The sequence below is a fragment of the Orbicella franksi genome, chromosome 9 (genome assembly GCF_964199315.1).
Source record: "Orbicella franksi chromosome 9, jaOrbFran1.1, whole genome shotgun sequence".
NCBI classification, from domain to species: domain Eukaryota; kingdom Metazoa; phylum Cnidaria; class Anthozoa; order Scleractinia; family Merulinidae; genus Orbicella; species Orbicella franksi.
Window position 1 is genome coordinate 17,252,607 of NC_138153.1, and position 26,480 is coordinate 17,279,086.

The following is a 26,480-nucleotide window of genomic DNA, read 5'->3' on the forward strand; positions in this document are numbered from 1 at the left end:
ACACTGCATTCGCTACATGCAGTTCAATGTACCGCTTCAGTTTTCTCTGTTTCGTGGGTTGTTATTTGTTTTGTACTTTTCTTCATCTCTTACCCTCTATTTGCTTACGAATATTCGGTTGTATCATGAATAACCTTTTAGTTTAAGGAACGTCAGAAACCTGAACACGGGATTCGGAATTCAACATGAAATCGGAGCCGAAATCGAATACAGGATTATCGAAGGAGCCTGTGACAACCTCGCTTTCTAACAATGGACCTTTTTTACCAACTTTACGCCTTTCCGATTTTTTCGTTCAAACAAAAAACAAACGCACCATTCGATTTATCCTGTCGGATTCAGTAAATATGTGAAGTTTCAGAATCCCGCACCCCTAACTTGCCAATTTTTACAAAGAAATGTAGGGGTGGTGAATGGTGAATGCAAGACTTTGCGAGACGGCGAACAGATAATCTAATCGGCGCGGGTCGCGGGTCGCGGATAAATTGTCGCGGGTCCAGAAAATTGTCGCGGGTCCGGAATAACAATAAACGAAAGAAGGAAGAGTTCAAGATAAAATCAATGGACTTCTCCACAGCCCATCAAAGAGCCTACATCGTAGTAAATCTAAGAACAAATTCTAGTCATAAAGTAGAAATAGGAAAAAGTCCCTCATGTGGTTGTGCAGATTTCGTGAAGAATTCTGGATAAGAATTGTGTAAACATATAATATGGACATTACTTAACATATGCCGACTACCGGAGAACAGTAATCTGTTGCATCAGCTGTTTTTAACTGATAACGAGGCCTTGTCTGTTGTTGGAAATTCCTACTCAGTCATTCCACAAAACCATGAGCCATCCTGGCAAAACCTGATGTATAAAAGGGCACCAACAAAACTAGAAAAGAAATAATACAGGAACTTCTTTCAAATGACCCTCGTAGTAAAAACCAACAAGTCTGAACTTTATAATTAAAGAAAAAGAAAAGAGGACCAGCACCAAGATGCCGGGCTTGTAGAAGAATTCAAAATGAAGATGAATTAACCATCAACGTTGAACGTTTATGTCCCTTATGAACAGAATTTCGTTACAGAAACAATGTTTTATTTTTGTCCGAAACAACAATGCATAAACAATATTCCGCATTGGACTAATTTAAAACCACCAGATAGAATCAGAACGGAGAGATCAATTAGTCACGTCACAATAGCAGCTTTGAAAAATAATGGTTTGCCTTTGTAATACTGTAAACTAATTACAAATTTTAGGGGTCGATTCGTTTGAACTTCGTGGCTTCGTTGTTTGTCTAGCTGAAGGGATGTGTTTGAATTTTGGGGGTTTGTTGTCTGTTTTGCTCCCTACTTCTTGCAAATAATAGCAAACTAAAATTCTAAAATTTATTATCCGCTAATTTTAAAGCTATTGCTATTGTTATTGTTTTTGGACAACTAGGAAACAATAAAAGTTTAATTTTTCGGACCCGCGACAATTTTCTGGACTCGCGACAATTTACCCGCGACCCGCGACACGCGCCGATTAGATTATCTCGACGGCGAGACCAGCGCTTTTCTTTGCGAGCCCGAGACATATTGACTTTTTAGATTGCGAGACCGAGACTTCAAAGTGTTTTGAGTGCGAGCGCGAGGGGCTCAGACTCTTAAAATTCGAGCCCCAGATTTAGTTGAGAGCTATGCAAGAATGAGCGAGAGTGAGCTTGTACAGAAGTCTTAAAAAGGAGCCTTTTGTCGTAAATACTTGTGCCTTTACACAGTTCCGCAAGGATAAAGGGGACAACAGATAAGTTCTTCGACTTTGTGGGTTTCATCATGAGCTATCGTGGGTTGTGTGTGGCTTCTTGATTCTCCTTCTAGCCTTATAGCCAGCCTTTGCGAACAAGCTGGAACTGGAAATTCGGCTGTAACACACTACGTTAGGATATCCTAGAACAAAATAACTGTTTTTTGGCGCCAAAATGGTTGCGGTAAGTTTTGTAGCTTTTTGTGGAATTCAGACAATTTGGTAGAAGTTAGGATTAACTTTTTCTCGGAAATTTGAAAGTTGCTTTATTGAAATTCAATATCAAGTGACGAGAAGACGTCATTTATTAAAACAAACAAACGAATCGGAACTTCGAAACCCTTAACCTTGCAAGAGGTCGAGACTCCGAGAGAGCTTCGTACAAAAATCGAGACTGCGAGACGCACGTAACCGCTAAAAAAGACGAGACTGCGAGACCTGTGAAATTTGGCTAAAATTTTGCGAGATCCAGAGTTTTTGAAGGACCATTCGCCACCCCTAAATGTATGTCAGGATGCAACACTTGCCCTCTATCCATCTGGTTTGGGGTCTCATATTTTTATGAGTTTGCAACAGATTGTTCTGAAACTTCGTAGATTTACTAAATTCGGCATAAATTGAACAATGGGGGTCCATTTTGTAGTCTCATCCCGCATCCTGCATCTTGCCAAACCTCTGATACGAGTCCGCATTTTCCTTTTCTTGATGTCTAGAAACCTCGCCATGGGAACTTGCATGGGAAGGCCGAGCATGACAAATCTTGAAATTACACTAATCAGAGACCCAGCGACTAGAGATGCGATCTGGGAAGAATATTATTTCCAACAGTGGGGAATATTGGCCAACAGAGATCGTCAGATTATCATGCAGACCTTTTGGAAAAATACAAATACTACAAGAATTGACGAGCTGTTGAAAGAAAACTCGGAATATCGACGAATGATTAGAACGGGATCGACTCAAGTCGTAGCTCGAGCGGCAATGATGGCTGCAGTAAATCAGCTTGTTGCACAAGAAGTGGTGAGGACTACCATTGGAGGAACTGTGCGCCTCGGGAGCCTGGAATATGGAGTGTCTGCTTTTGCAGAAACAACGACGCTTAGAGCAGTCCATGGAACATCTGCTATGCACGCTTTAGCTGGTATTTCTCTCGGGCCAGTCATTTCCTCGATTGTAGGTGAACAAGTAGCTCGAATTGCCGGACAGAAATTCGGAGTGACCGATCAACATGCAAAGGACGTTGTCAACTTTGGTGGGGCCGTGGCGAGTAGGGCCCTTGCTGGCGCCTTTCTTAGAGGCCCTACTGGGGCTCTTGCAGGTGCTGCGCTTGGAGGCTTTGTTTGGGGGCTCGGTGAGCTCATAAGTGGTGTTGTAAAGCGAACCACTAAAGTACCGTGTAAAGTACAAAGGGATAATTGGTGCTTTTGTGAAATTGGATCGTTGGGTAATGGTGAGGATCAGTTATGCTTTGGTACCTATAACGCTGTAGATACTGTTTACCGCGAAACTTTCCAATATGAGTATAGAGGGCAAAATTCAGATTGGACTATGAATGCGGGGCAACCACATGACGGCAGCTTTCAACTGTGTATCTGGGCGGGAAATGCCATGATCAAGCTTCTGAAAATTGTTTATCATCGAGACCGAATTCGTGTCATCAGGAAAAAAAGAGCTTACTACATAGCTCATTGTAAAGGACAGTTTCATCCGGGTAACGACTCTGGTACAACTGTAGTTTACAAAATCAAAATACGACGACATTAGAATGGTTATAACTATAATCAGTAGACAGGTCTGGGGAGTTCGGAGCCGCTGATTTCCGTTTCGTAAACGGTCAATGCCATTTTTAACAATCGATGCCATCAATGGTAACCAAGCCTTTCAGAATGGACGATGCCATATCTGCTTTAGTATAGGCCAGGACAAGGTAGAAACTGGTTTTAATTTGTTGATTGAGTAAAACGCACCCGTCAAATGCTTGATTGTTCATATTCACACTGGTTTGCTTGCGGTTAGCTTTTATTTGATGGTCGGGGCAACTTTATCATTAATAACTAAATTCTGCGGAGATTTGGCGGATCAACCTGGTAGCGTAGTGGTAGAAGAGGGATGTTAGGAAACAGGGGTTTCGGCCGGGTTCGATACTGGGTGTTTACTTACAAATGTTCTTTTTTCTTTAATTTCGTAGAGAAAAATTCGTTGATAGTTAAAAAATTTCCAATTGGCATCGACCGTTTACGAAACGGACAACTGCCTCGGAGCCACTGGCAAAGTATTACTGTAGTCAGTTCAAGTGTGTTGCGTTTTTCGAAGTCTTTTACGATCAGAGAATAATTCGTTTTCTCAGTTAGCAAACAAACTGAAAAACTTTATTTTACCCCACAAAAAGTATTTTCAATTAAATTGACAAATAATAGGGGTATTGGTTACCTGAAATAACCTCAGAGGTATCAAGGAGGATTGAGGAGGTGGTTAGTTTAGTACAGATCCGGCAGTGTGTTTTTCTCTTGAAATGAGGCAGGTAGTGGGAGGTGAGACGCCTCACTAGTCTCACCCCAATCCCTTCTCGTCCATGTTCGCATCTCGGCTTAACACTCTTTAGATGGTGAGAGAAAAGACCGCCTACCAGCAGTCTACCATTTATGAGAAACCTGCAGCTTTATAGATTCAGGAGTTCAATCGGTCTTTTTAGAGATGACCGCCTTATAGAGAGGTTTTCACGTTTGCTACAGCGGTGTACATTTCATAAAGAGGTGCGTGTGCGCAGTCTTCTTGCTAGCGTCCGAGAGCCATACCCCCAGTAATGGTGTAAATCTTAGAATTGTCCAGTTAAGATTGTCCTTCAGCCTCTTAGAGAAGTATCAATAGATACCTTTACAGTCTCCCGTTCTACGGATAGAGGATTCCGCTTTATGCATCTGCCGCCGGCGATAATTCAAGCACGTTATTTTGTCCAAGTACATTATTTTATCCATGGTCAAAGTCAAATGCCCAGGCTGCTCCTCGCGATCGCGCACTTCGCTGCTACCTAAGGAATGAGGCAGGGTTTCGAGCGAGAATAATAAAAGTAAAGCTTAGTGATTTACAGTTTACTGATTTCGTTTCTAAAATCAAAGAAATATACCTATCATAACTTGACAATTTCGTTTTTGATTTACCGCCGAATTAAATTTTCAGTCATTAGAAATCTCACTCGAATACGCCTAAGCCAGTTTATCACAAGTTTGTTTTTAAGTTTTTAGCCTTTTTTGGTCAAGAGGAAAGGTAAACAAAAGAAGTTTCATTTCCTCTTATTTCTCGAGTGACGTACTGTCTGTAGGATAGGTAATTCAGCACTGTAAACTGACCACTTGAGATTAAAGTTATTTTTGACTTGATAGTTAATTATAACTTTTTAGTGGTGGAACTGCTATCGTTTAAAGGGGTGGTATTCAGGAAATTACGTGAGCCTACGCTATCGATAATTTGGAAGCCTATAAAAAAGCACCATGATTTTCTATCAGGTCACTGGCCTGATTTCGTACCATGACAACAGGTTTTTCGCCATCTCCGGTCTACCACTTGGATTTCTGAAGAGAAAAAAGAGAATCTTTGTTCGTTCTAGGCATGTCGGCGTAATAATATAACGCAGCGATACGTATACTGAGGTGAATTAGTCGGTTTTAATACATATACTTTTGAAAGAGTGGCACGGAAGTTATCACTGCCAAGAGAATATGATAATAATATCTTGTTACTGATAAATCAATAAACTTGTGATCGGGCATTCTGTTTTTTTTTTTTTTGCGGCGGTGGAGGAAAGGAAAAATGTGTTGATCTCGTGACGGTCGTCTGTAGCGATAGGAAGGCCAGGTCCGGGGCGTAGGTCCAGAATCTAAACTATGTCCCGATTGGTTTCCTGACTAGAAATGTGACTTGGTTCTGATTAACGATTTAAACTCGAGATCCGCAACCGTCAACATGGATTGACCGATACACATGATTCCCTTTTGTCTCCCTCTGAGAATCTAACCATATGGCATTTATTTTCAACTATACTGAAGCAAACTTTTTTGAGATAAATTCCGAGTGATGAATTCGAAATTCCATTTGAGATAAATTCCAAGGTTCATTCCTGAGAGACGAAATTACTTTTCTCAGAGTCACGTTCACATGTTACGTTAAGAATAACTCGCTTTCTTACTCAGCTCACTGTTTAGCCCTCAGCCATCTTATTTTCTTAGGCAAATATTTTCTGCATGTTAAATTTAGTATTACAGTCAACTTTCGCGTTAACTGTAACACCCCGCTATTACAGACATTACAGACACCCGCTATTGCGGACATACGTTAAATCCCCGGCCGAAACAGAAATGTGCGCATCATTGTCGTCGGAAACAACTCCCGCTAAAACAGACTCCTGCTATGACGGAATTGCGGACGCCTGATGTGGTACCCAAGTAATATTTTTATTGTTCTTCTCTCGTTATACGACGGACAACTTGGAGCTGAAATTCTCAGTATTCTGCCGTCGGACGTTCTTGCAATGTCTACTAGTTTGTGCACTATTTTGGCCTCTACAATTAGATGATTATGTGTCAAAGTAGATGTGCACTACAAATTAAAAGAAACTCGAAATCTTAAAAGAGTACAGCAGTAAACGTTATTTAAGACACTTCACATTGCAACCAAATGAAAATTGTGTCACTCCTCTCTGATCTATTACGGACATCGTCCCACAAATGACGTATGATCCCGAGGGTGTCCGCTCTAAAGAGAGTTGACTGTGGATACAATTTTTTATAACGCACTTCGTCTCACCGGTGCGTGAGAAACCTAGAAAAATACATTGTACAGTCATTTGTAACAATGAGAATAAGGCAAAACTGGAGAACTCATGAACTCAGAACTTCCTTTGGAGAACTGGGATATTTTTCCGTTCATATATGTCACTGCCTCTCCTTCTCCTCCGCTTTTACTTTAGATAGCGTGTACGGGTCTTAGTTCATTAATAAATTAAATTTAGCAATCAAGAGAAGACGACTTTTGTGTCAGTGAATCAGGCATGCCTTGTGAAAGGGAATTCAGCGTCTTCCTGCCCGGAAAATAGTAAGTATGCCTTCTAACCCCCTCCCTCTCCCCCCCCCCCCCCCCGCCTCAGCAAGCAGCCGGCACCTTCCGCGAAAAAAGCCTTTTTCACGGTTACCTTTGCTCATTTGCATTACAATGAAATCTAGCATGTATGTGAGACAATTTTGGGCTATTTTGTAGTTTTAGCCCGAAATTGCCTCGCATCCACGTTGGATTACATTGCAATGCAAATGAGAAAAATTGACCGTGAAAAGGGCTATTGCACGCGTAGAATCTGCACGCGCAAAAGGAATTCCACGCGTCGAAGCGCAATCGGGTAGTGTTACTTTACTGCTGCTTGATCGAATTTCACGTCGTCGCGATTGAAGGAACTGATCCTGAATAAGTGTATCACGCGGTTTATTCTTTGGTTGTTTGCGCTGAATCAACGTGAACTTTATACCACTATAATGATACCTTTCTCGAAACGGCTGTAGTGAGTAATGTACTCATTATGCACTTTAATTTGTTATATGTAATGTAATGTTAAATGAAAAAAGTGCTAAAGAAAAGTATCAACGAAAAAACTGATAGAAACTCCAGCAAACCTTATCCCCCTCCCCTCCCCCCTTATGAACTCGCAAGAAATTTACCGCCAAATTATAGATTCAAAAATTCTTTATTTTACATGTAATAGATCCTGCTGAAACGTAATCCCGTGGGTTTATATTTAAGTATTAGCTCTTAACGAAAGCAAAATTTGTCCGTTTACAAAGCTCTCTACTTTAGGAGCTGCTTTGTATGTATTATTATAATATTGATGGCAGAAACTGTTTGCTGATTACGACACGGTTCGCAGGCTACTTTTCCGATCACCGCACGTTTGGAAATTTTTCAGTTACGTTTAAGTCCCTTTCAAATGTTAGCCCGAACATCCATCAAAATCCATCAAAAAAGCGTTTTTAACAAAACTAAGGCCTTGGGGCGGCGATGCATAATATTTACTCAATGCAAGAGGCTACAGCTAGTCTCTTGTGCAATTTAAATGACTGAAATAAAATCTTGCTCAGCCAAAGGCATTAAACTTACCTACATACATTCATATCTTTATTTTCATTCGAATTTCAGAGAAGCACGGTGGTGCTGATATCTCCTAACAAAGCCGATAAATAAATAGATGAATTGATAATGACGAGGACGCCGGCTCGCCCGCAAGTTACCGAGAAATATTGTACTCTTCAACTTACATTTTCTTGAAGTGCTATTGGTAAAGCTCAGTTTAAGAAAGCGCTCATTTCGAGGGGTATAAAAGACTCTACGGTTGAATTTCGCCAGCGCAACAAATGTACCTGTACTAATTAGAGTTTTATGCCACATTTGGGCTGCACGAAAATTTTTGCACGAACACTTGCAACGATAGCAACTGTTTGCTGATTGCACATATATATAATTGGCCGTATTGTTCGGTTTAGTGTTAATTTACTTTGTATGCCGTCGGTGGATCGGTACTGAGGTTTAACCCAACTCATATTAAAGATGGATCTTCATGGATTTTTAAATAAAGAAGGATTTTTCATTAATAATTTTTACGTCGGAAAATCGTCAGTTTTATCTTCAGGAAATTAAAAAAGAAAATTAGCACTCCCGGCTCCACGCATTTATATCACTCATGAACCATCGCACGTAAAAACTACACATTCAGTGACATTGTTTTAAAAATCGGCCTTGCTTGACTGTTAGTATGTTTTAAAAAGCCATTTTCAAAATTTCGAAATAGCTGTTACTGGCTGATTTGCTGTGCATACCATGTATGGCGCAAATTTACCTCGTACGGGTATCTGTGATTGCCAATATCGCGATATCAAAGTCATAAAGGATATAACGAGGCAGAGTAATATTTGTCTGGGTCATGACGTAGCATTGCGTGGAAATATCACACAGGTGTGTCAATCCTGCGATCACGTGACTTCCTTCTTCATTGCGGCTATATCCACGATCGGGCAAGATGGCGGAAGAGTTGTTGCGCTCTTTGTACTGAAAGTCGTTCACAAGAACTTTGAACTCGACTTATTTCCTTGTTTACGGGAATCGTAAAGACTACGTAAACTGTTGAAGTACTTTGGAACGATGTTGTCGTTTGCGAAGCAGTTTGTTGGTCGACTGAACATCATCCTTGCCTTATTATTGTTCGTTTGTGTCAGGAATTTTGTCGATGGAAGTCTCTACGATGAAAAACAATCCCCGGAATACACAGAGGCCAAACTGAATATAACGTATTGTGATAACTCTGGGAAGAAATGCCATATAAAACCGTATGATGGAAGTGGGAAGTTTGGAAAGCATAGCCCCAAACACGGCTCGAAAGGCTGGCTTTACACCTTGGTCGAAAACAACGTGAACGGCTGTAAAGAATTTAATGTGAATGTCGACAAAAGTCCATGGATTGCCCTCATTGAAAGAGGAGTGTGCAATTTCAAGGAAAAGATAAGAAATGCCTACAAGCACAACGCAACTGCGGTGATAATATACGATCATGAAGACCGAGACGACGAAATTATAATGTCACACGACGATGCTGATTATCTAGTTGCCGTGAGTATAACGAAGACTCTCGGCGAAGACCTAGCCCGAGCGCTTGTGAACAGAACCAAGGCTGTGTATGTAGAGATATCTGTTGGCGATAGCTACACTAATAATAAATGGGTCAATCCGGCCTCGGTTCTTTTCGTTTCGGTTTCGTTTATCGTTTTGATGGTCATTTCACTCGCTTGGTTGGTGTTCTACTACGTACAAAGGTTTCGTTATGTGCACGCACGCGATAAAACCGAGGTAAGAAACAAGCGTTGAAAACAGGAAATCAGCGGGTTTCTTTAGTTGTACGTCATATTAAAACACAAATTCTCTCTCTTCTCTATTTTTATTTGTTTTGGAATTCAGTGTTTCACACTTGCGCACAATTGGTTTCCCAACATTCGCTGTGTTACTGGTACTGTGAAACTGACATGTAACTTGCAAGTTTAATTTGCCATAAGTCATATTTTGCCACACATTTTCCCTTCTCTCTCTCCTTTGCCCTCTCTCCTTTGTTACACAGCAATTAACTCGTTTGGAATTTAAGAGTTCGATCGTGCTTGCGTCATGGTGCTGAGCAATTCAGAGTTGAATGAAGACAACAATGTTGTTCGGTGAAGCGTCTAGTTAATGCCAATTGTCAACGGAAATATTCAGCTATTGCGTTTCAAGTCAAACATTAGCGTTAACTTAACCAAAAACCACCTCAAAAAAGCTTAATTAAAGCCATGTTAGATTTGTTCCACTTTCGGAAATTCAGCGCAGGCTGACGAGGAAATTGGACAGACATCCTTGATTTTGCATTGTGTGTGTGTGCATAAATTTTTTTTTCATTTTGAAGTGCAATATTCTAATAAGAAACAACAGGTACTACTTAAAGGCTTCAGCAAAGTAAATAATTAATACAGAAAGACGTCTAACGTAATGGGTAATATTTTATTAATATTACATGTACAAAAATAGAATAAATGAAAAATTTGTGTGAACTTCATTGTGATTTTCTTGTAATTTGGCCAAATCTGGGTTATTGTATTTTACAGAAACGTCTGACTTCAGCTGCCAAGAAGGCTATTGCAAAGCTCCCTACACGTACTGTTAAAAAGGTAAGTTAGATTTCAATATTGGCATGTAAGCCCCTCTTGTCTCCTGTAAAGGTAGATAGGACCAGGACAGTAAATGTTACAGAAATTAAGGAGCTTGCATTCCCTTCATCTTCTATATGACAAACTTTGTGTGACCATCCTTTTTTTAGCAGATATCTTTTAAAACATCCTATGGTAAAACCATCAGTGACAATGACATCCTTCTTAGAATTCCATAAAGAGAACACTGAAATGATTTTATTTCAAATTGAGAGTTTTATTGAAAAGGGATCTGAAGATAACCTTAAGTCCGTTTAGTTCAATAAGGTTTCAATCTAGCAATAACACAGGTTTCCAAACCACCATGTCTTGTCATAAGAATCCTATGAGAGACAGTCTATCTTAGGAGCTGTCTGTCTTATTTTCGAGATTACAATTGTAGGAGCCAGTCATAATTTAGAAATCACTTTTAATGAATACTTTGCATCCATCCTGTCCTCTAGACTGAAGATGATGAAACAGACAGCTGTGCAGTGTGCTTAGATGGTTACAAAGCTGGTGAAGTTGTCCGTATACTTCCTTGTCAGTAAGTACATCTTTCCATAACTCATTGCTTTGCAAAGGAAATAACATTCCTTCATCATGCACATAGCAGTTTCCCCATAATAATTTTGAACCAAAAGTTTTGGTCGCATTATTGGTATGCTAAATCTGCTCATTGTACTTGCATGAAAGCTGTTTGCAAAAAAATCCTCCGCTATTTTGAATAATGCTATTTGGGTTACTTGTGGGGTGATTTTTAGAAAGTCTTTAAACATGATTTTCTTCTTGCAAACTTCTTTTTGTCCTCAGTAGAGATAACTTTAAGGTTCAAGCCCAAACGTTCACATAGCTCATAGCAAAACAATGTCACTGAAATTTAAATTTGCATATTTCCCAGCTTGCATTTCTCTCATTTTGGAATGTTGCATTGGTATCAGCCAGTTGGAGATGTCAAATTGATTTATGATAAATATAAAATATTGTAGACTGACATAATTAATAGCTTAACCAACTTTTACAAAGCCAGTGATGTTGTCTGTGAGGTACACTTTCTAGCTTACAGTGCATGAACCTACTGTTAGTAATAATTATTATCCTTGTTAATGCATGTGGCATGGAAGTTATCACTGCCAAGAGAATATGATCATCATATTTTGTTACTGATAAATCAATAAACTTGTGATCAAGCGTACGTTCTATATTTTTTCTGTGGCAGTGGAGGAAAGGAAAAATGAGGAAATACAGTTATGTATTGATCTCGTGACGGTCGTCTGTAGTGATAGGAAGGCCAGGTCCGGGGCCTTGGTCCAGAATCTAATCGTGACTAGAAATGTGACTTGCTTCTGATTAACGATTTAAACTCGAGATCCGCAACCGTCAACATGGATTGACAGATACACATGATTCCCTTTTGTCTCCCTTTTGAGATAAATTCCGAGTGATTAATTCAAAATTCCATTTGAGATAAATTCCAAGGTTCATTCCTGAGAGACGAAATTACTTTTCTCAGAGTCACGTTAACGTGTTACGTTAGGAATAACTCGCTTTTTTACTCAGCTCACTGTTTAGCCCTCAGCCATCTTATTTTCTCAGGCAAATATTTTCTGCAAGTTAAATGTAGTATTACAGTCAACTTTCGCCTTAATAACACCCCGCTATTACAGACATTACAGACACCCGCATTGCGGACATACGTTAAATCCCCGGCCGAATTATTATCCTTGTTAATGCATGTGGTAGTTTCACTAAACTCGTGTTCGCGTGCAGTTTCACCAAATTCGGGTACAGTTACCACAGTGTACTCAGTTTACGTGGTGTTCTTTTTAATCACCATGACCTCATTTTTTTTCTCCAGGCACGAGTTCCACAAGATGTGTATTGACCCGTGGCTGGTAGAGCACAGGACCTGTCCCATGTGCAAACTCAACATCTTAAAGGAATTGGGTGTGGTAAGTTCTGTGCTCTCTTACAGTGCAGGTTTCAGTAAAATGAAGCTTGACATGTACTGGAAGAAAGTCCTCATTTACAAATTACATATTAGTCATGAGCGAAAACTTCTATTTGGTAATGTTTTTGGGTTTTAAATGACAGCTGTCTTAACACAGACCTGCAGGAAGGCAATGCTATTGACCTTTTGAAATTGATACATTGATTGAAAACTGTTATATAATGAAAATTGTGTGATGAGTTTGAACTCTTGAAATTGATATACTGATTGAAAACTGTTATATAATGAAAATTGTGTGGTGAGTTTCACATTGTGAAATTTCACAAATTATGTGAAACTCACCACACAATTTTCATTATAAAACAGTTTTCAATCAGTGTATCAATTTCAAAAGTTCAAACTCATCACAAAATTTTCATTATATAACAGTTTTCAATCAGTGCATCAATTTCAAAAGGTCAATGGCATTGCCTTCCTGCATGTCTGTGTTATGTGCAGTCTTTTTGTTTTAATGTAAGAGTGGTTTAAAAACTTTATTAAACAAAAGGAGGTATTCTGAATTACTGCATAGTTTTTAAGCCTCTTGAAGTGTCATATATTTTGCTCTTTGATTCTGGTTATGGCAATGCTATGAGATAAGGAGACAAGGAAGTAAATGTAAATTAAGCGTGTTAAAAAATTTAGACCAAAGAGATAATTTAAACCTAAAATTATACAACTCAGACACTATAGGTACCATGCATAATGCTCATTAAAATGTGATTTCAGTACATTAACATTAAGCATGCCATTACAGTTGAACCTCAATTATCCAGACTCGTTGGGATTTGAGTAAATAGTCCAGATAATTGAAAATATGAATATTAATGAGACAGTAATGTGAACAAAAGAAATATATATTAAAGGAAACAGAATTTAAGGAGGTTCGCGCCAATTGTTTCTGCCCATCCTTACTGCGCATGCGAATTCACAAGCCAGGTCATGTACAAGAGCACGCGCTAAGTAATAAAATGAACAATGATAGGGCAGGTGGCCATTGCTATAGCTTTGCCTGGATTTAACGATCTTGGACGTTCGGTGGCCCCTATTTTTCTTTCCAGTAACATTTTATTTACAATTATCCCCACATTGTCCAAAAATGAACAAAAATCAAGGTGGGAAGTTTAAAAAATTTCAAGATTTCTGTCCACGGGACATTGAATCCTGCCATCTTGGGGCTGCAAGGCACATGAAACTATGGTCGCTAAATGCGAAATTGGTTATTAAGGAACCTCACCAGTGGACTAAATTCACTTAATAGGTCCACTTAAACAATATTTGGCAGAAAACATTTCACTTCAAAGATCTAATTGCAATATTTTTGGCTTACAGACACTCTGGCCTTATTTGCCAACAAAGCCTGATTTTTTTCAGATTGAGGGTGTTCTTCCGGGCATGTTCTCTCCAAAATGGAGTTGGTGACCCCACATTTTTTTACATTTCTGACACAACTAACTCATCATCTTACAGTGGTAAAAGTCTCAGAAAAAAAATCAATGTTGGAAAATTTTTGCGCAAACATCCTTAATAGTGAATAGATCAGAATTGCATATATGTAGAGCCTGTATGCTACACGACATACTTGCAAATGAAAAGTTGCTGTTTCAAGTGTAAGTGTATTCAAAGTGCTCTGAAATGTTCAAGCATGCTTGTTTGTTTCAAGGAGCGACATAGTGATTGCATAGCAAAGTCCATCATTTGTTGAAGCTGCATTACATTTGTCGAAGCTGTATTACATGTATTTGGATTGGGTCAATATTGCTCTGGCCCTTCCATCCAGGACAAGCATTTTGCAAAAGATTCATTTGCTTATCCTTTATTGAGAGAGCAGACCGCTTTTGTTTCGTAGACATGGCTGGGATTTGAGTTTATGATTGATTGTTTGCGTGTTTACATAACCCATGCGGAATGAAGTAATCAAGCATGGGATTCCCGTGAAACAAATTAAAACCCAGAGTTAAAACACACTTTTGGAAGGATTTATGAACTTTTCATCGCTTCAATTTTTCAAGATCACATCTTATTTATATTTGTGAAAAAATCGGGACAAAAGTAAGTCTGGATAATCGAAAAGTCTGGATAATTGACGTCTGGATAATCGAGGGTCAACTGTATTTAGCACATAACAATGCACAAGTCATATAACATTTGATGTAATGTTTTACCTTCTTCTTCAGGCCAGTGATGAATGTCGCACTCAGGATGTGGAGGTTGGAACTTCTGAGATTCCAGAGGAAGACCATCACACTTCGGCTGATAATCCTGGTGTGGTCATGAATGAAATTGAACCCTCTGTCAGTGAAAGGAGGCCAAGTTCCGACACTTCAGGTATAATTTATATCTGCTTCTAATCTAATCATAGTCGTGTGTCATCAGGCTGATGTTTAACGCTGCTTTGTGCAACCTTTGGTAACTAGGGCATTTTCCTTTCGACAGAAAGTTCTGCAACTTTTGGAAATGGGCAGTTTCCTGGAACGGTTTCTGGAAAAAGTAACAACAAGAATTAAAATTAAAATTAAAATTACAGAAATTCTGTAAAAATTAATGGAAAAAAAATCGGTTTTACCAACTTTGCATTTAGTCTTCACCCCATTTTTTGGTCTTGTTTACAGAAGAGTGAAACCTGGAAGACTCTTGACTAGTATCAACAGTTGTGATACTACTGTATCACCAATGGATGTTGCCTCTTCCTCCATCCTCTATAAATTAAAGTCTGGGTTCAAAATTATTTGACAACACTAGGAGCTTAGAAATGTGGATGATTAACAATGAGACTACAAGCCCAAGTTTTTTATGAGTGATTAGTCAATGAGGCATAGCTGGGTCGACTCTCACTTATGGAAAACGAGAGTAAAAAACGTACAATTTTGTGTATTGTTAAGTCTAAATTTAAGAGTAATTTTCAGTTTGTGTAAGCAGTTGTTGTCTATCGGTGAATAGAAAACAACAAGAGAACCAATCAGATTCACACATTTCTGATAGAACACAGCTGGGTGGCTACTAATGGTCAATAGGCAATGGCCTGAGTATGAATCTCAGAAAGGGGAAATTTACAGTCCTCTGTGGTGTTTAGTCTCTTAAGTAATAGCTAAAAGCAGTGAAATGATGAAAGGTTTTTGCTGTCTTTACGCAGAGAGCTCCAGTGTTTCTGGATCTGGTCGTGTGCTTCATGTAAGTGCAGAAGTGAACTGGGAAAGAGAAGATCAGTCCAGCTCGACATCAAACTTGGTTGAACATCCTAATCTAAGGGCTTAACAATGTCAGCCATCATTTCTTAGAATTGTATCGAATCATGATTACCGTACTTAGAACTGGGGTGCATGTAAATAGATAGGCATCGTAGTTAGTAGCTTAGTTTTAACTGGAAGGACGCTGTACATGCATGTCCGGGCATGTGTAGTAGATAATCACTGCAAATCATAGTTCAGTCATCAATGTCTCTCTCCAAGTCAGAGACCTGCTAAGGCAGACAACAGAGCTGGCACCAATCCTGGTTACATTGAAGGGAGAATTTTTTTTCTTTTTTATAGTGGCTTTGTTGCTTCTATTGTTTTGTTTAACGTCAATGATGTTCTTTTTAGTTTGCGTTTGTGCCTCCCCCAGTTGTAGCATGTAAAGACTAATATAATTGTAATACTGTATTAGACCTTTTTTTTATTTCCCATGTGTCAAGTACATTCAATTTGCCATTTTTGAAGCAATAATTGTTTTGCTGCTAAATTCTCTTTTATGGTAAGTGTCATTTATCTAAATGGTGTAATGACTGAAGATTATTTGCAGCTGGGTGAACTGTTTCTTATTCACCAAAACAGGTTAATAATCTTAGAACCAGAAATCAGATCGATAAAATTTTCTAAGGAGAATTATTGAGAAAAGTGTCTCTAACTGTAATAAATTTTTGCATCATTATAATTTAGCATTAAAGGGTAAGAAATATTATTTTAGGATGCTTAATGTGAATTTATTTAAACCTTATCCAGTAATTTTACTAGTTTTGTGGAAACATCAGAAACATAGATTCATGTACAGATTTAGGTCAAGATAGCCGAAAGTCATGGTCATATTGTAGTTGTTTTGCAGTCTGTTTCGTGTATTTTTAATAAAGCAATATTAGATGGATACAAAGAAAACTGGGTTTCAGTGAAAAATATTCTGTACTGAGTAACAGAACTGTGCATTAAGAGTTCCTATTAAATAGACCCAAAATAGCTTAAAAGATTGATGTAATCATCACTTCTATGCAATTGCAAGTCCTCTATCAGGTTAAGTGAATTTGATTTGACTGTGAAATGAATGCAAATTCATGAACCTTCTGGAAAAGTGTATACATTGATAAGATCCATTGCGAAAACTTATCCATTTTTCTGTGGGAATGTGTTAAGTTCCATAACAGTACAAAGCAGTATGTTCTGGGTAAGCTTGCAGACTGGCTGATTCTGAAGGAAAAACAGTCAATTTTTTACCGGTCCATGTTGTGAAAGTCCATCACTGTAAATCATTAGAAAGGTTAAGTGTGACATTTACGACAAATGGCAAATGACAAACATTTTTGCTGTCTGTCTTCAGCTGTTTGTAGCCTGTGTACAGCTGCCTGCTCCCCTCAAAAAAATCAGGGAGGGGAGGGGGCAGCTGAACACAGGCAAGCAAAAATATTTTTATTTGCATGGAATAATACAAGAGGTTTTAACTTATTGATCAAGGTTTTATTTTTATGTGATTTAAGGATTAGAAGAAAAGAACACAAAAAGATCAGATGTAATTTTCGTCAATTGCTGTAAACATCATACTTAACCAGAAAACGTCCATTATTTTGACTGCCTCGATCTCATTCCTGGCACTGCTTCACGTTGTATTGCTCCAGAAAATATCCGTACCCCACCAGAGAGGAATATCTTGATTAAATACCCACCCACCCTGCGTAAATCGCAGTTCAGTTGGATTTTGAGACTCTCCCACCCCCATTAGAATTTCAGAATGCCACCTAGAGTGGGCAGGGATGCTTTCTGGAACCACACATTTTCATACTCTTCACTTCAAGTGATGATCCCAAACACTGCTATATGTGAGCCCAGCCAAAACTCTGAAAAGTTTGAAAATGTGATTCTTGAAAAACCTTTATGTAAACATTACATGTGATAGGTTATATTTTGAATTTTTTGAAGAAAATGACTGTATGTACGTGTAGCTAAGTATTATGTTATGCCCGAGTAGTGATATTGGTTCAAGCAATGAGATAGCTCCAGAAATCTTGAATCAGATGTAGTTACCAGTAATACCCTAGAAGCCATGGACTCATAAACGTAGAAATTCTCCTTTCTGTTCAATACATGCATATATGGAAGAATTCTGCAACATTGTATAGTTTTAGGACATACTCTTCATTATTGTTTTGGGCAGATCTAGGGGGGCCTAAATTGAGAAAGATGAGACTAATACATGCTGACTAGGCCCCAGAATGCTGGAAATCCTATTTTTGAAGACCTCAATTGTACATTTTCCAGGGGAGGAAGCCCCTGGACCCCCTAAAATCCTGTATCTACCCCAGTTGTTTTATCAACACTTTGAGGAGAACTTTGATGCTGATCAGTCTAGGGGTAAAGGATTTTGAGTAGTTTACTGTGAATTCTTCCTCTGTGGTATGTGGCTTGTAGATAAACAAGGATCAAGAAAGTGTTATTTTACCTGTTGTCCACAGAATTGTGATAAGTCTTGTATGCTAAAAGCGAATAAATGTACAAAATGTTTGGTATTCAGTAATGACTGTTTTGCTATCCCAAGGGAAGATAATTATCAGTTACATGGTCACATACAGGGACTGCAGGGATAAAAAGTCTAGCCAAGACAAACAAGCATTAGGGGTGACTGTTCCACTCTTACTTTCAAGTGGCAAAATTCGTGCATTATCCCTGCCATCTGGAGCCCTGAAAAAATCAACCTAAGCAAAAATGGGGTAGCTTTTTAGCACTACCAGTTTTCACCAAACTACCCCTCCCGGTTCCCCAAGGGCATTCAATCTTGGGGACAAATTTTGATCCCTGCCCAGATGAAGTCTTGCCCTTGCTGATTTTCTTTGTAGCAACCTTAGCCTCCTTGGCTTGTGTCGACCCTCCGTAGTGAATATAGGCACAGGAGGGGTGGGGGCCGAGGGTCGGGGAGGTAGAATGGTACTTTCTAAAATAAGAAGTGAACCAACTGAATATGACCCCCGGAGGCTGGGCTACTTCTTTGTATAGGCTATATAGGTATGTGAGGCCACAAAGGGTATGGGTTTTCAGCCGTTTTGGTCATAAATAAGGTATCCATTTGGCCATTCTGGTCTTAAATAGGGTATGGTTTTAGCACTCTAGTCTTGAATTGGGTATGTTTTTAAGAAGAAGCTACTCTTTCATCATTATCGATAAGACCATAAACAAAAGCCCTACAAAAATTATGTTTAGGGCAACTGTGTCAGCCGTAACGGTCATAAACAGGGCATCGAATTTTTGGTCTGGTCATAAATAGGGTTGGGAGAATCGGAAATTTTCGTCATAAATTGGGTAAGGTGGGAAGCGGGCCGCACAACCCCACCAAATTTTTCTGGGAGTTTCCCCCCCCACCCCCCCACCCCCACTCCCGGGATGTGACCATTTTGCATTCAGATTGTTTATCTTATTTGAAGCTACTTAGTTATGTTCCCGCCGAGGAGTGTGGTTCTTGAGCCCTTTTGGTCTGGAATAGGGCATACATTTTGATCATTCTGGCCTAAAACTGGGAATCTTTGGATCTCTGCCCTTGAATATGTAGGGGAATCTTTGTTTACAATATTTGGAATTTCCTTATTAGCGTAAGCGCTTTAGTTTCTGATCAAGTTACAAAAACATCTGAATATCTGTGCCGAATATTGAAAGGGCATAGCACGATTAACTGTCCCAAGGAATTTGAGCCTGATGTATTGAATACGTTTGGTGCGACTCGGGTTTAAAAACTCAAAATTTTACAGAGAATGACTAAGAGCTCAGTGCTTTTGCCACCGAGAAATTTCTCCTTCAATGTTACACCAAAAGAACCAAAAGATCTCCCCAATTGCAAAGTTTTAGAAGTTCTTTAAATGTTTTCGAGTCAGTGATCGTATCATTTAGCATGGCACCTAATTCTCTGCTCAAAGTACGGTATGCTTATATGACCTTCTGTAAATCAGAAAAACATGGTACGTCGACGGAAAAATGCAAACAGTGCATGATGTCAGCAAAATCGCTCTTCATAGAGTTTGCAGTTTCAATGAAACAAACAATTTTTGAGGCCCTTCTCAAATGTTAGTATAAATTAAAGCCATTCCTAGTTACCTGAAGCTTTTTTGTTGTTTTCTAGTTGTTTTGTAGCTAGCAGAAGTTATGTACCAGAGATGAGGTACTAATTTTAGAGGTCATGTTAGGTATCAAGTTTGGGGTCAGATGTGACTGAAATACGTAAAATATAATCACGTACAGTTGGATTCTGTTAATTCGATCTCACTAATTCCGATTTCCTGTTATTTTGATCTCAAAACTATTTCCCTTGGATTTGCCCCTCAGTCATTTAGACCATCTACTATCGGCTATTTCGAACTTTTGTTCGTTTCGCCTTAGAGTTCGAAATAGCGGGCTTATTCAACTGTCGTTTGTGTTCTGAAATAGTTAATAGGGGTTAAGGACTAAAAGCTACTAAAATTGTTTACAGAAACCCTCTGAACTAATTTAATTGAGTAATTTTGCCTTTTTATGGCCATAATGGGCATATTAGCTAGGCCTTCGATTTCCATAAAGATGCAAAAAAGACAAATAAAAATGAACGTGGCCAATATCCAGGTAACCAATATCACAGCTGGCCCAACTGAATACCTTGAAGTTTCGATAGTAATTACTGTTTCGGAGTCTTTTTCTTCCAACTCTTTTTTTTTAGATTTTTCTTTTTTGAATAACAGACGTGAGTAAAAGCTAAGAAGTCCCTCACAACCACACGCTTCACTGAAGCGGCGATCGTTTGATTTTTTTAAAACACTTTTAGTCGTGTGATAAATCTCTTATGGACCAAACACTTTATTTAACACTCAGGTTCATTGTGTGAAAATATTGGCCCTTGTTGTTTTCGTTTGTTTTTGTGTGCTTTTGTTTTGTATCTTTGAACGGACACGGTAAGCACTGAGGAGACCTCGACCTAATTTCATTACAGTACATGTGTGCAACTTGTCCTCCGACCGGCGGTCAATTAAAAAAAAAAGAAAACTCACCTTCATGAGAGGCAGTAGCCCTCGTGGATGCAAAGGGCTGGGCCTATGGACCCCTCACGCATTATCAATCAAGAGAAGAAATCAACTACCCTCTCTTTGAAGATTGCCAGTCATTTAAACAAAACTTAAACTTGGTTGCCTCTGTCAGCAATTCAACAACCATCCTTCTAACAAAACACAGAGTAGGTCAGAGTGTTGCTAAAACTCGTGACATTCAAACGACCATGAGGCGACGGTCAAAAGAGTGGTAGGACACGTGCGCGTGACGGTTTTGGCGCACGCACTGCGTGACAGGCCCGTGAAGTACGCAGCTGGGCCGTACGTGACGGTTTGCTAAACTTCTCCAGTTCTGTTTTTTTTGTTACAAATCAGAGAAACGCCCAGAATCAGGCCAACACTTTACATGCTGTCAAGCTACTATACCTTGCAGCCGAAACAGACATGTTTGCCTGTTCCCTTGCGGTAGCACATAATGGAAGCCGGACTTCTATGAAATCGGAGACACTAACACTGTGCTTCTCTCCATTGGGTAACTTGCGATAGAACATCATCCCAACCAGTGGGATGGAGTGGAGGAGGATGACTACGGAAATTAAGGTGGTTAGGTGGCCCCAGGTTCGAACGCGGAATTGACCATTTTTCCAGTTAAATTTTCCTTGCTCTCTTTAGCTAGTAGGTTATTTATTTCCATAAAACTGCATTTATTGCTTCAAATCGATGACGTCACTACATGACATATCTGAGCCTGCGGCAAAACGGCAAAGCATTTCCGATAGAAGTCTGGGCACAACTGGTAGAATCAAGATGGCTTCCGTAGCAAGAGCGTACATTCTCAACAAGAAAAGGTGAGTAACTTAACTGAAACCTTTGGCTTACCTAGTTATTCTGTTAAAATTTTATACTATACAACTTAAATCTTAATCCTTGCTATTTTTTCGTTTTCTTAGACAAGAACAGGCTGGAAATCAACGATGCCAAAAGTGTCTTCAAATAGGTCACTGGACTTATGAATGCAACAACAAACGAAAATACTTGCAAAGGGATTCACGGACGGCAGTCATTAAGAAGAAAATAAAGTTGATGAAGTCTGCCAGTGAGAACACTGATACAACTAACAGGTGAGTTTAAAATTCACCAGTTTTCAGCAAAGATCGCGCCTTCAAATATATTCAGTAATATATGTCCTTGATGTATTACAAATCGAACTTTCAGTTTGGAATGTGCTTTCTCCTTTAGTAAATTAAAAGGAAGCTGAACTTTAGGTTTTATTTTTACAATAACTGCAGAAATTTTTCGCAAACTCATTGGCTAATTTTTATTGTCATTAAGCAGAGACACATAAATTTGTAATTTATTCGATGTTGATATTGCAAAAAAAAAACAAAAAAACAAATCGACATCAGTTTTTCATGCGTCTGTCCTGTTATTGACAATGAATGTCAACATAACATTGTCAAAGTAGTCTACAGATCCACTAGCTATTGCCTTGTGGATACTTTGACAATGTTATGATGTTAATACCACAGCGTCACAGATTTGATGATGAGTCCTTTAGATTATTGTTGGATGTGATCCTGTTGTTAATAAATGAAAATTTGATACGTTATTCTTAGTGAGGCTCTTGACAAGGAGAAAAAGACGTCAGAGAAAAGGTATTGTGAATTGTATTTTCTTTATTAGATACACAGACATCAGAACTCATTTCAAGCTTGACATTGCAGAGCCTGTGTTTATGGTATTTTCTCGATAAGTAAACGATGGGTCATGAATAAATTCCAGTTCTCCCAGGCAGATTTGTATTTCAGGCCCCAAAGATTTCATTTTCGAACGATGAGGGAAGTTTTGTTAGATAATTATTGCATTCAAAGAGATGTCAGCATTTGAATAAATGTGCAGGTTTCACATTATTAACTTATCGTAAATCACTGTACTTTTTTTTTTCTATAGTTTACTTAAAGATGATTTCCAGTCTGTACTGCGCACTCTTGAGAGTTTGTTTGCGTTTTTTTATTTTGTTTCATGTATATATAGCATCACAAAATGTAAACATTTTTCAACTACTTACATGAAGTAAATTCAAAGTTTTAAAACAACCACCATTATGGATGCTGAGCTTTTTGCTTGGTTCTTTCTCATATCACTTGATGAAACAACTTTGCAGCTGTAAAAATCAATGAAGCTGTTGGAAAAAGAATTTGGAAAGCCTCAAAGATTTGTTATGTGGTTTGTAATGAATAACATAGATTCACATTCCATCGAGTGAGGACTTGTAATTTTTATAAACATTAGGCTGCTGAGACTGTACAGTACGGACTGGAAATCATCTATAAGAAATAGAAACCATGTTACGTGTTTCTATAGAGTTATAGAGAAGCACGAGCGGAAGATTGGGAGAACGAGAAATGCTGTGGGAATACGAGCTGACAGGCGAGTGTTTCTACATCGTTTTTCAGAAAGAAAACAACTTGTTTACTTTGATCATCAAAATGTAAATAATATTTTTCTTTGTTTGCATCATCACTATGCTAGTCCTGTGTTTCAGTCGAGTCATAGAAACAGGATTTTAAACCAATCAGTGCGCATATCTTTGGGCTTTTTTCTAAACCTCATTATTGTTATTATTAAAAGCAGCAGTGATGAAAGTGATGAATCTGATTCTGATTCTGATGAGTCTTCAACATCCGATGACAGTGACTCGTCCGATGACAGCAGCAGTTCTTCCAGTGGCAGCAGCAGCTCCAATAGTAGCAGCAGCTCAGAGGAGTCAGATAGTGACAACAAACGCAAGTCAAAGAAACGCTGATAACTGGAAAGAAACATTTGACGGGTTGAAGAAGTGGCGTCAAATTAGAATTTGGAAGTATGGTTACATCTGAACCACAATGAACCTACTGAAGGAACTTATGGTGACATAATGTTCTTGTTCACTGCTGCATGCTACAAATTGAATTGCTTGTGGAACTGGTGGTCTTGAGGAATCCTTGCAAAGCAAGAAAATCTTGCAAAATTGCCCAACGTGTACTGTGGATGCCATTACTGTTCATGTTAACTCCAATCAGGGACTGTTTCTGCAACTGTTTTTTTTTTCAATATGACTATTAGAAGGATTACCGTAACCTTTTAATTCCCTATCGTACTTGACATGAGAAGAACGTTGTGTTGAGTGGTATCCAGTCTTTTTATCAGACTCCTTGTTTTATTCTAGCAGATGACTGAAAGGATGTGCAAAAACGTAGGACAGTCCTAAGCTTTTTTTTTTAGTGAGATCTAGAGACTACATACAATGTGCTGTTCCAGAAAATATACCACCTCATGGACGGTTTTTTGGGTATTACCCTCCCCCCTGGAATTCCGGTTCAGCTTCATATTTTCTTTTAAAATCTTGCTTTTTGAGTTCCCCCTCCCCCATTCCGTCAGAATTGCCAAAGACCTTCCATGAGATGAGAAAGTAACGATATTGGCCGTGTTTATACTAAAGACGCATTATCCGTCTGGACGAACTTGGGCAAACATTTATAGTTCGTCTGATTATTCGTCTCTAGTATAAAGACGGTCATGAGACGTATTATGCGTTTAGATAAACTCTCTCTCCTAGTGCGTCCTTCAAGACGAATTTTGAAGTATAGTTCGTCTAGATGCATAATACGTCTTGTGCCCGTCTTTATACTATAGAAGAATAACTAGACGAACTACAAATGTTTGCCCAAGTTCGTCCAGACGGATAATGCGTCTTTAGTATAAAAACGGCGAGGACGTATTATCCTTCTGGACGGATAATGCGTCCTCTAGTATGAAAACGGCCATTTTCAGGGGTTATGGAATAGGCTTCAGCCAACATGGTACTGTTGTAAATTGGAGACCTTTGTTGTTCTAAACTAAGCCTTTTCGCTGAAGTTTCAAAATGAAAAAGAATCTTTGTCACATATTTTCATTATCAAACTTTCTACATTACAGTTTTCAATTTCCATTTTAACCAATTCTGTTGCACTTTAGAGTTGCATATCTAGGTTCTGTTCTTAGCCGCTTTGTTTTGGTGGTCTGTTGTAACATAATACTTCTGATGTCATGAGACTGATCCACTGTACTTGGAGCTTCCTACTGCGTGAGATATTTTAGAGGAGCTCAGTCACGGTATTTTGGCCACGTACAAAATTTTCTCTAAATTGAAGTAAACCTGAAAATAGTAGTTTACTAAGATAAATAAAGGAACAAGGATGGTTAGGGATGGAGAAGACTAACACGGATTACAAACGAAGAACTTGAAAAATTTAGGCTGAACTTTTTAAGATGCGCAAACCGTGACATAGCTCCTTTATAATTACAATTTTGAAAGAAAGCCTTCAGAGTCAGTGACTGAGTGTACTGAGCATGCTCATACCATGACTTGTTTACTAAGTAAAAGTTCCGGTGAACAGTGTTTCTATTAACTGCGTTGGTATGAAGATGTGCACTACGTATTGCCTAGTACTAGGCCTTGATATTTCGCCTCAGTCAATCCTTTTCGGGTCACGTGGTCCGAGGCGAAAAGTTCCGTTCGTCTTGAATACGTCTCTGAAATCAATTGACCGTGAAGGCCAGCCGGGAGAAAGCCGTACAGGGACTGGGCAACACTGCGTACATACAGGGTCATCCGGGTGTTTTTTATATTTTAAATTTCGTTTTCCGTCTTTTCCAGCCGGAGATACTGTACGATTACGCCTAGCTATATAGCCAATCAACTTCACACTTACTAAGCTCTTATTTCATGTGAAGTATATTCCTGAAACTCGCGTTCAATGAGGAGCAAAACGCACTTGCGTTACAGTTTCCAAAACGTAGAAAGCGCGCGGTTAGGAACCCTGATTGGGGTGAGCTCGCGCGGTAGATTCCTTGTGACGTGGTAGTCATTGTTACGTCGTTTTCCATAGTTAAACTTTTTTCTTGTTGCAAGAAGCCTGCATTTGTGAATTATAAAGAGAAAAATAAGCCGTTTAAAAACCTGTGGAAGAATTCCAGATATTATGATGTCACTTGATCACGAATCTGCTTCGGAAGAAATGTGGGAGCAACATGATTTTGACCAGTCGTCAGGGAGCGGTCTTACTTTGGAAGATAACCTTTATAAAAGTGGAGAGCTAAGCTTTGATTCCTTACCCCAAGAAATGGAAGAAATTAGCGACGAATCTGCTGGCCACAACCACGTGGAAAATGAATTTACCATGTACAGTCAGTTGACGTTGTTACAAGACACTTTCAAAACTGTTGGTGGAGACCTCGAGGAAATCAAGACCCTGATGTTCAAACTACGAGATGTACTGAAAACGGACGCAGAACAAGAACTTGATTTGAACAAACAAAGACATTGCTGTTCTGGGGAAAGCTCCAACGACATATCAGTGATAGAAGTAGACGAGGGTACCTCGCACGAACTTGAAGATGAAAAAAATTGTCCCACGAGAGAAAGTTCGGCTGAGTCATTGGACGATAGTAAATATTCTACGCTCATAACAGATATAGAAGTCTTGAAAAACAAACTTGTGTCACTCAAGAGAAATCTAGCAGAATAATGAAGGTTCTTGAGTCTTATTTTTGAAATACTAAACTTGTACCTGTTTCTCCAATATGAAAGAATTGTTTTTTTTTATTTTTCTATTTTTGACAATAAAATTAAAATTAAAATCGAAAAAATTTCCTTCTGTTTTGGCTTGATTTTAAAAGCTAAGAACAATGATTATAGGTAGAAGGT

General features: G+C 38.9%; 3 protein-coding genes across 4 annotated transcripts; all 3 read left to right on the plus strand.

The window, feature by feature from the left end:
- Nucleotides 1-8,783: 8,783 nt before the first annotated feature.
- Nucleotides 8,784-16,640, plus strand: LOC145497769 (RING finger protein 150-like). Its single transcript, XM_081477624.1, has 6 exons — nucleotides 8,784-9,657; nucleotides 10,440-10,502; nucleotides 10,985-11,067; nucleotides 12,379-12,472; nucleotides 14,688-14,838; nucleotides 15,644-16,640. The coding sequence occupies exons 1-6, from the start codon at nucleotides 8,956-8,958 to the stop codon at nucleotides 15,763-15,765; spliced, it is 1,215 nt and encodes a 404-aa protein (XP_081333750.1). The 5' UTR covers nucleotides 8,784-8,955; the 3' UTR covers nucleotides 15,766-16,640.
- Nucleotides 16,641-21,185: 4,545 nt separating this feature from the next.
- On the plus strand, nucleotides 21,186-25,691 carry LOC145497811 (uncharacterized). Of its 2 annotated transcripts, none has more exons than XM_081477676.1 (4): nucleotides 21,186-21,600; nucleotides 21,703-21,873; nucleotides 22,369-22,407; nucleotides 23,384-25,691. In XM_081477676.1, exons 1-4 carry the CDS (start codon nucleotides 21,473-21,475, stop codon nucleotides 23,556-23,558), a joined length of 513 nt encoding a protein of 170 aa, XP_081333802.1. In that variant the 5' UTR covers nucleotides 21,186-21,472; the 3' UTR covers nucleotides 23,559-25,691. The 2 variants fall into 2 exon arrangements, with proteins under 2 accessions (XP_081333802.1, XP_081333803.1); XM_081477677.1 differs by having other exon boundaries at nucleotides 21,188-21,600; nucleotides 23,387-25,691.
- A 43-nt stretch (nucleotides 25,692-25,734) lies between these two features.
- On the plus strand, nucleotides 25,735-26,379 carry LOC145497808 (uncharacterized). The gene has a single exon (XM_081477673.1). The coding sequence runs from the start codon at nucleotides 25,756-25,758 to the stop codon at nucleotides 26,299-26,301; it is 546 nt and encodes a 181-aa protein (XP_081333799.1). The 5' UTR covers nucleotides 25,735-25,755; the 3' UTR covers nucleotides 26,302-26,379.
- The last annotated feature ends 101 nt before the right edge of the window (nucleotides 26,380-26,480 follow it).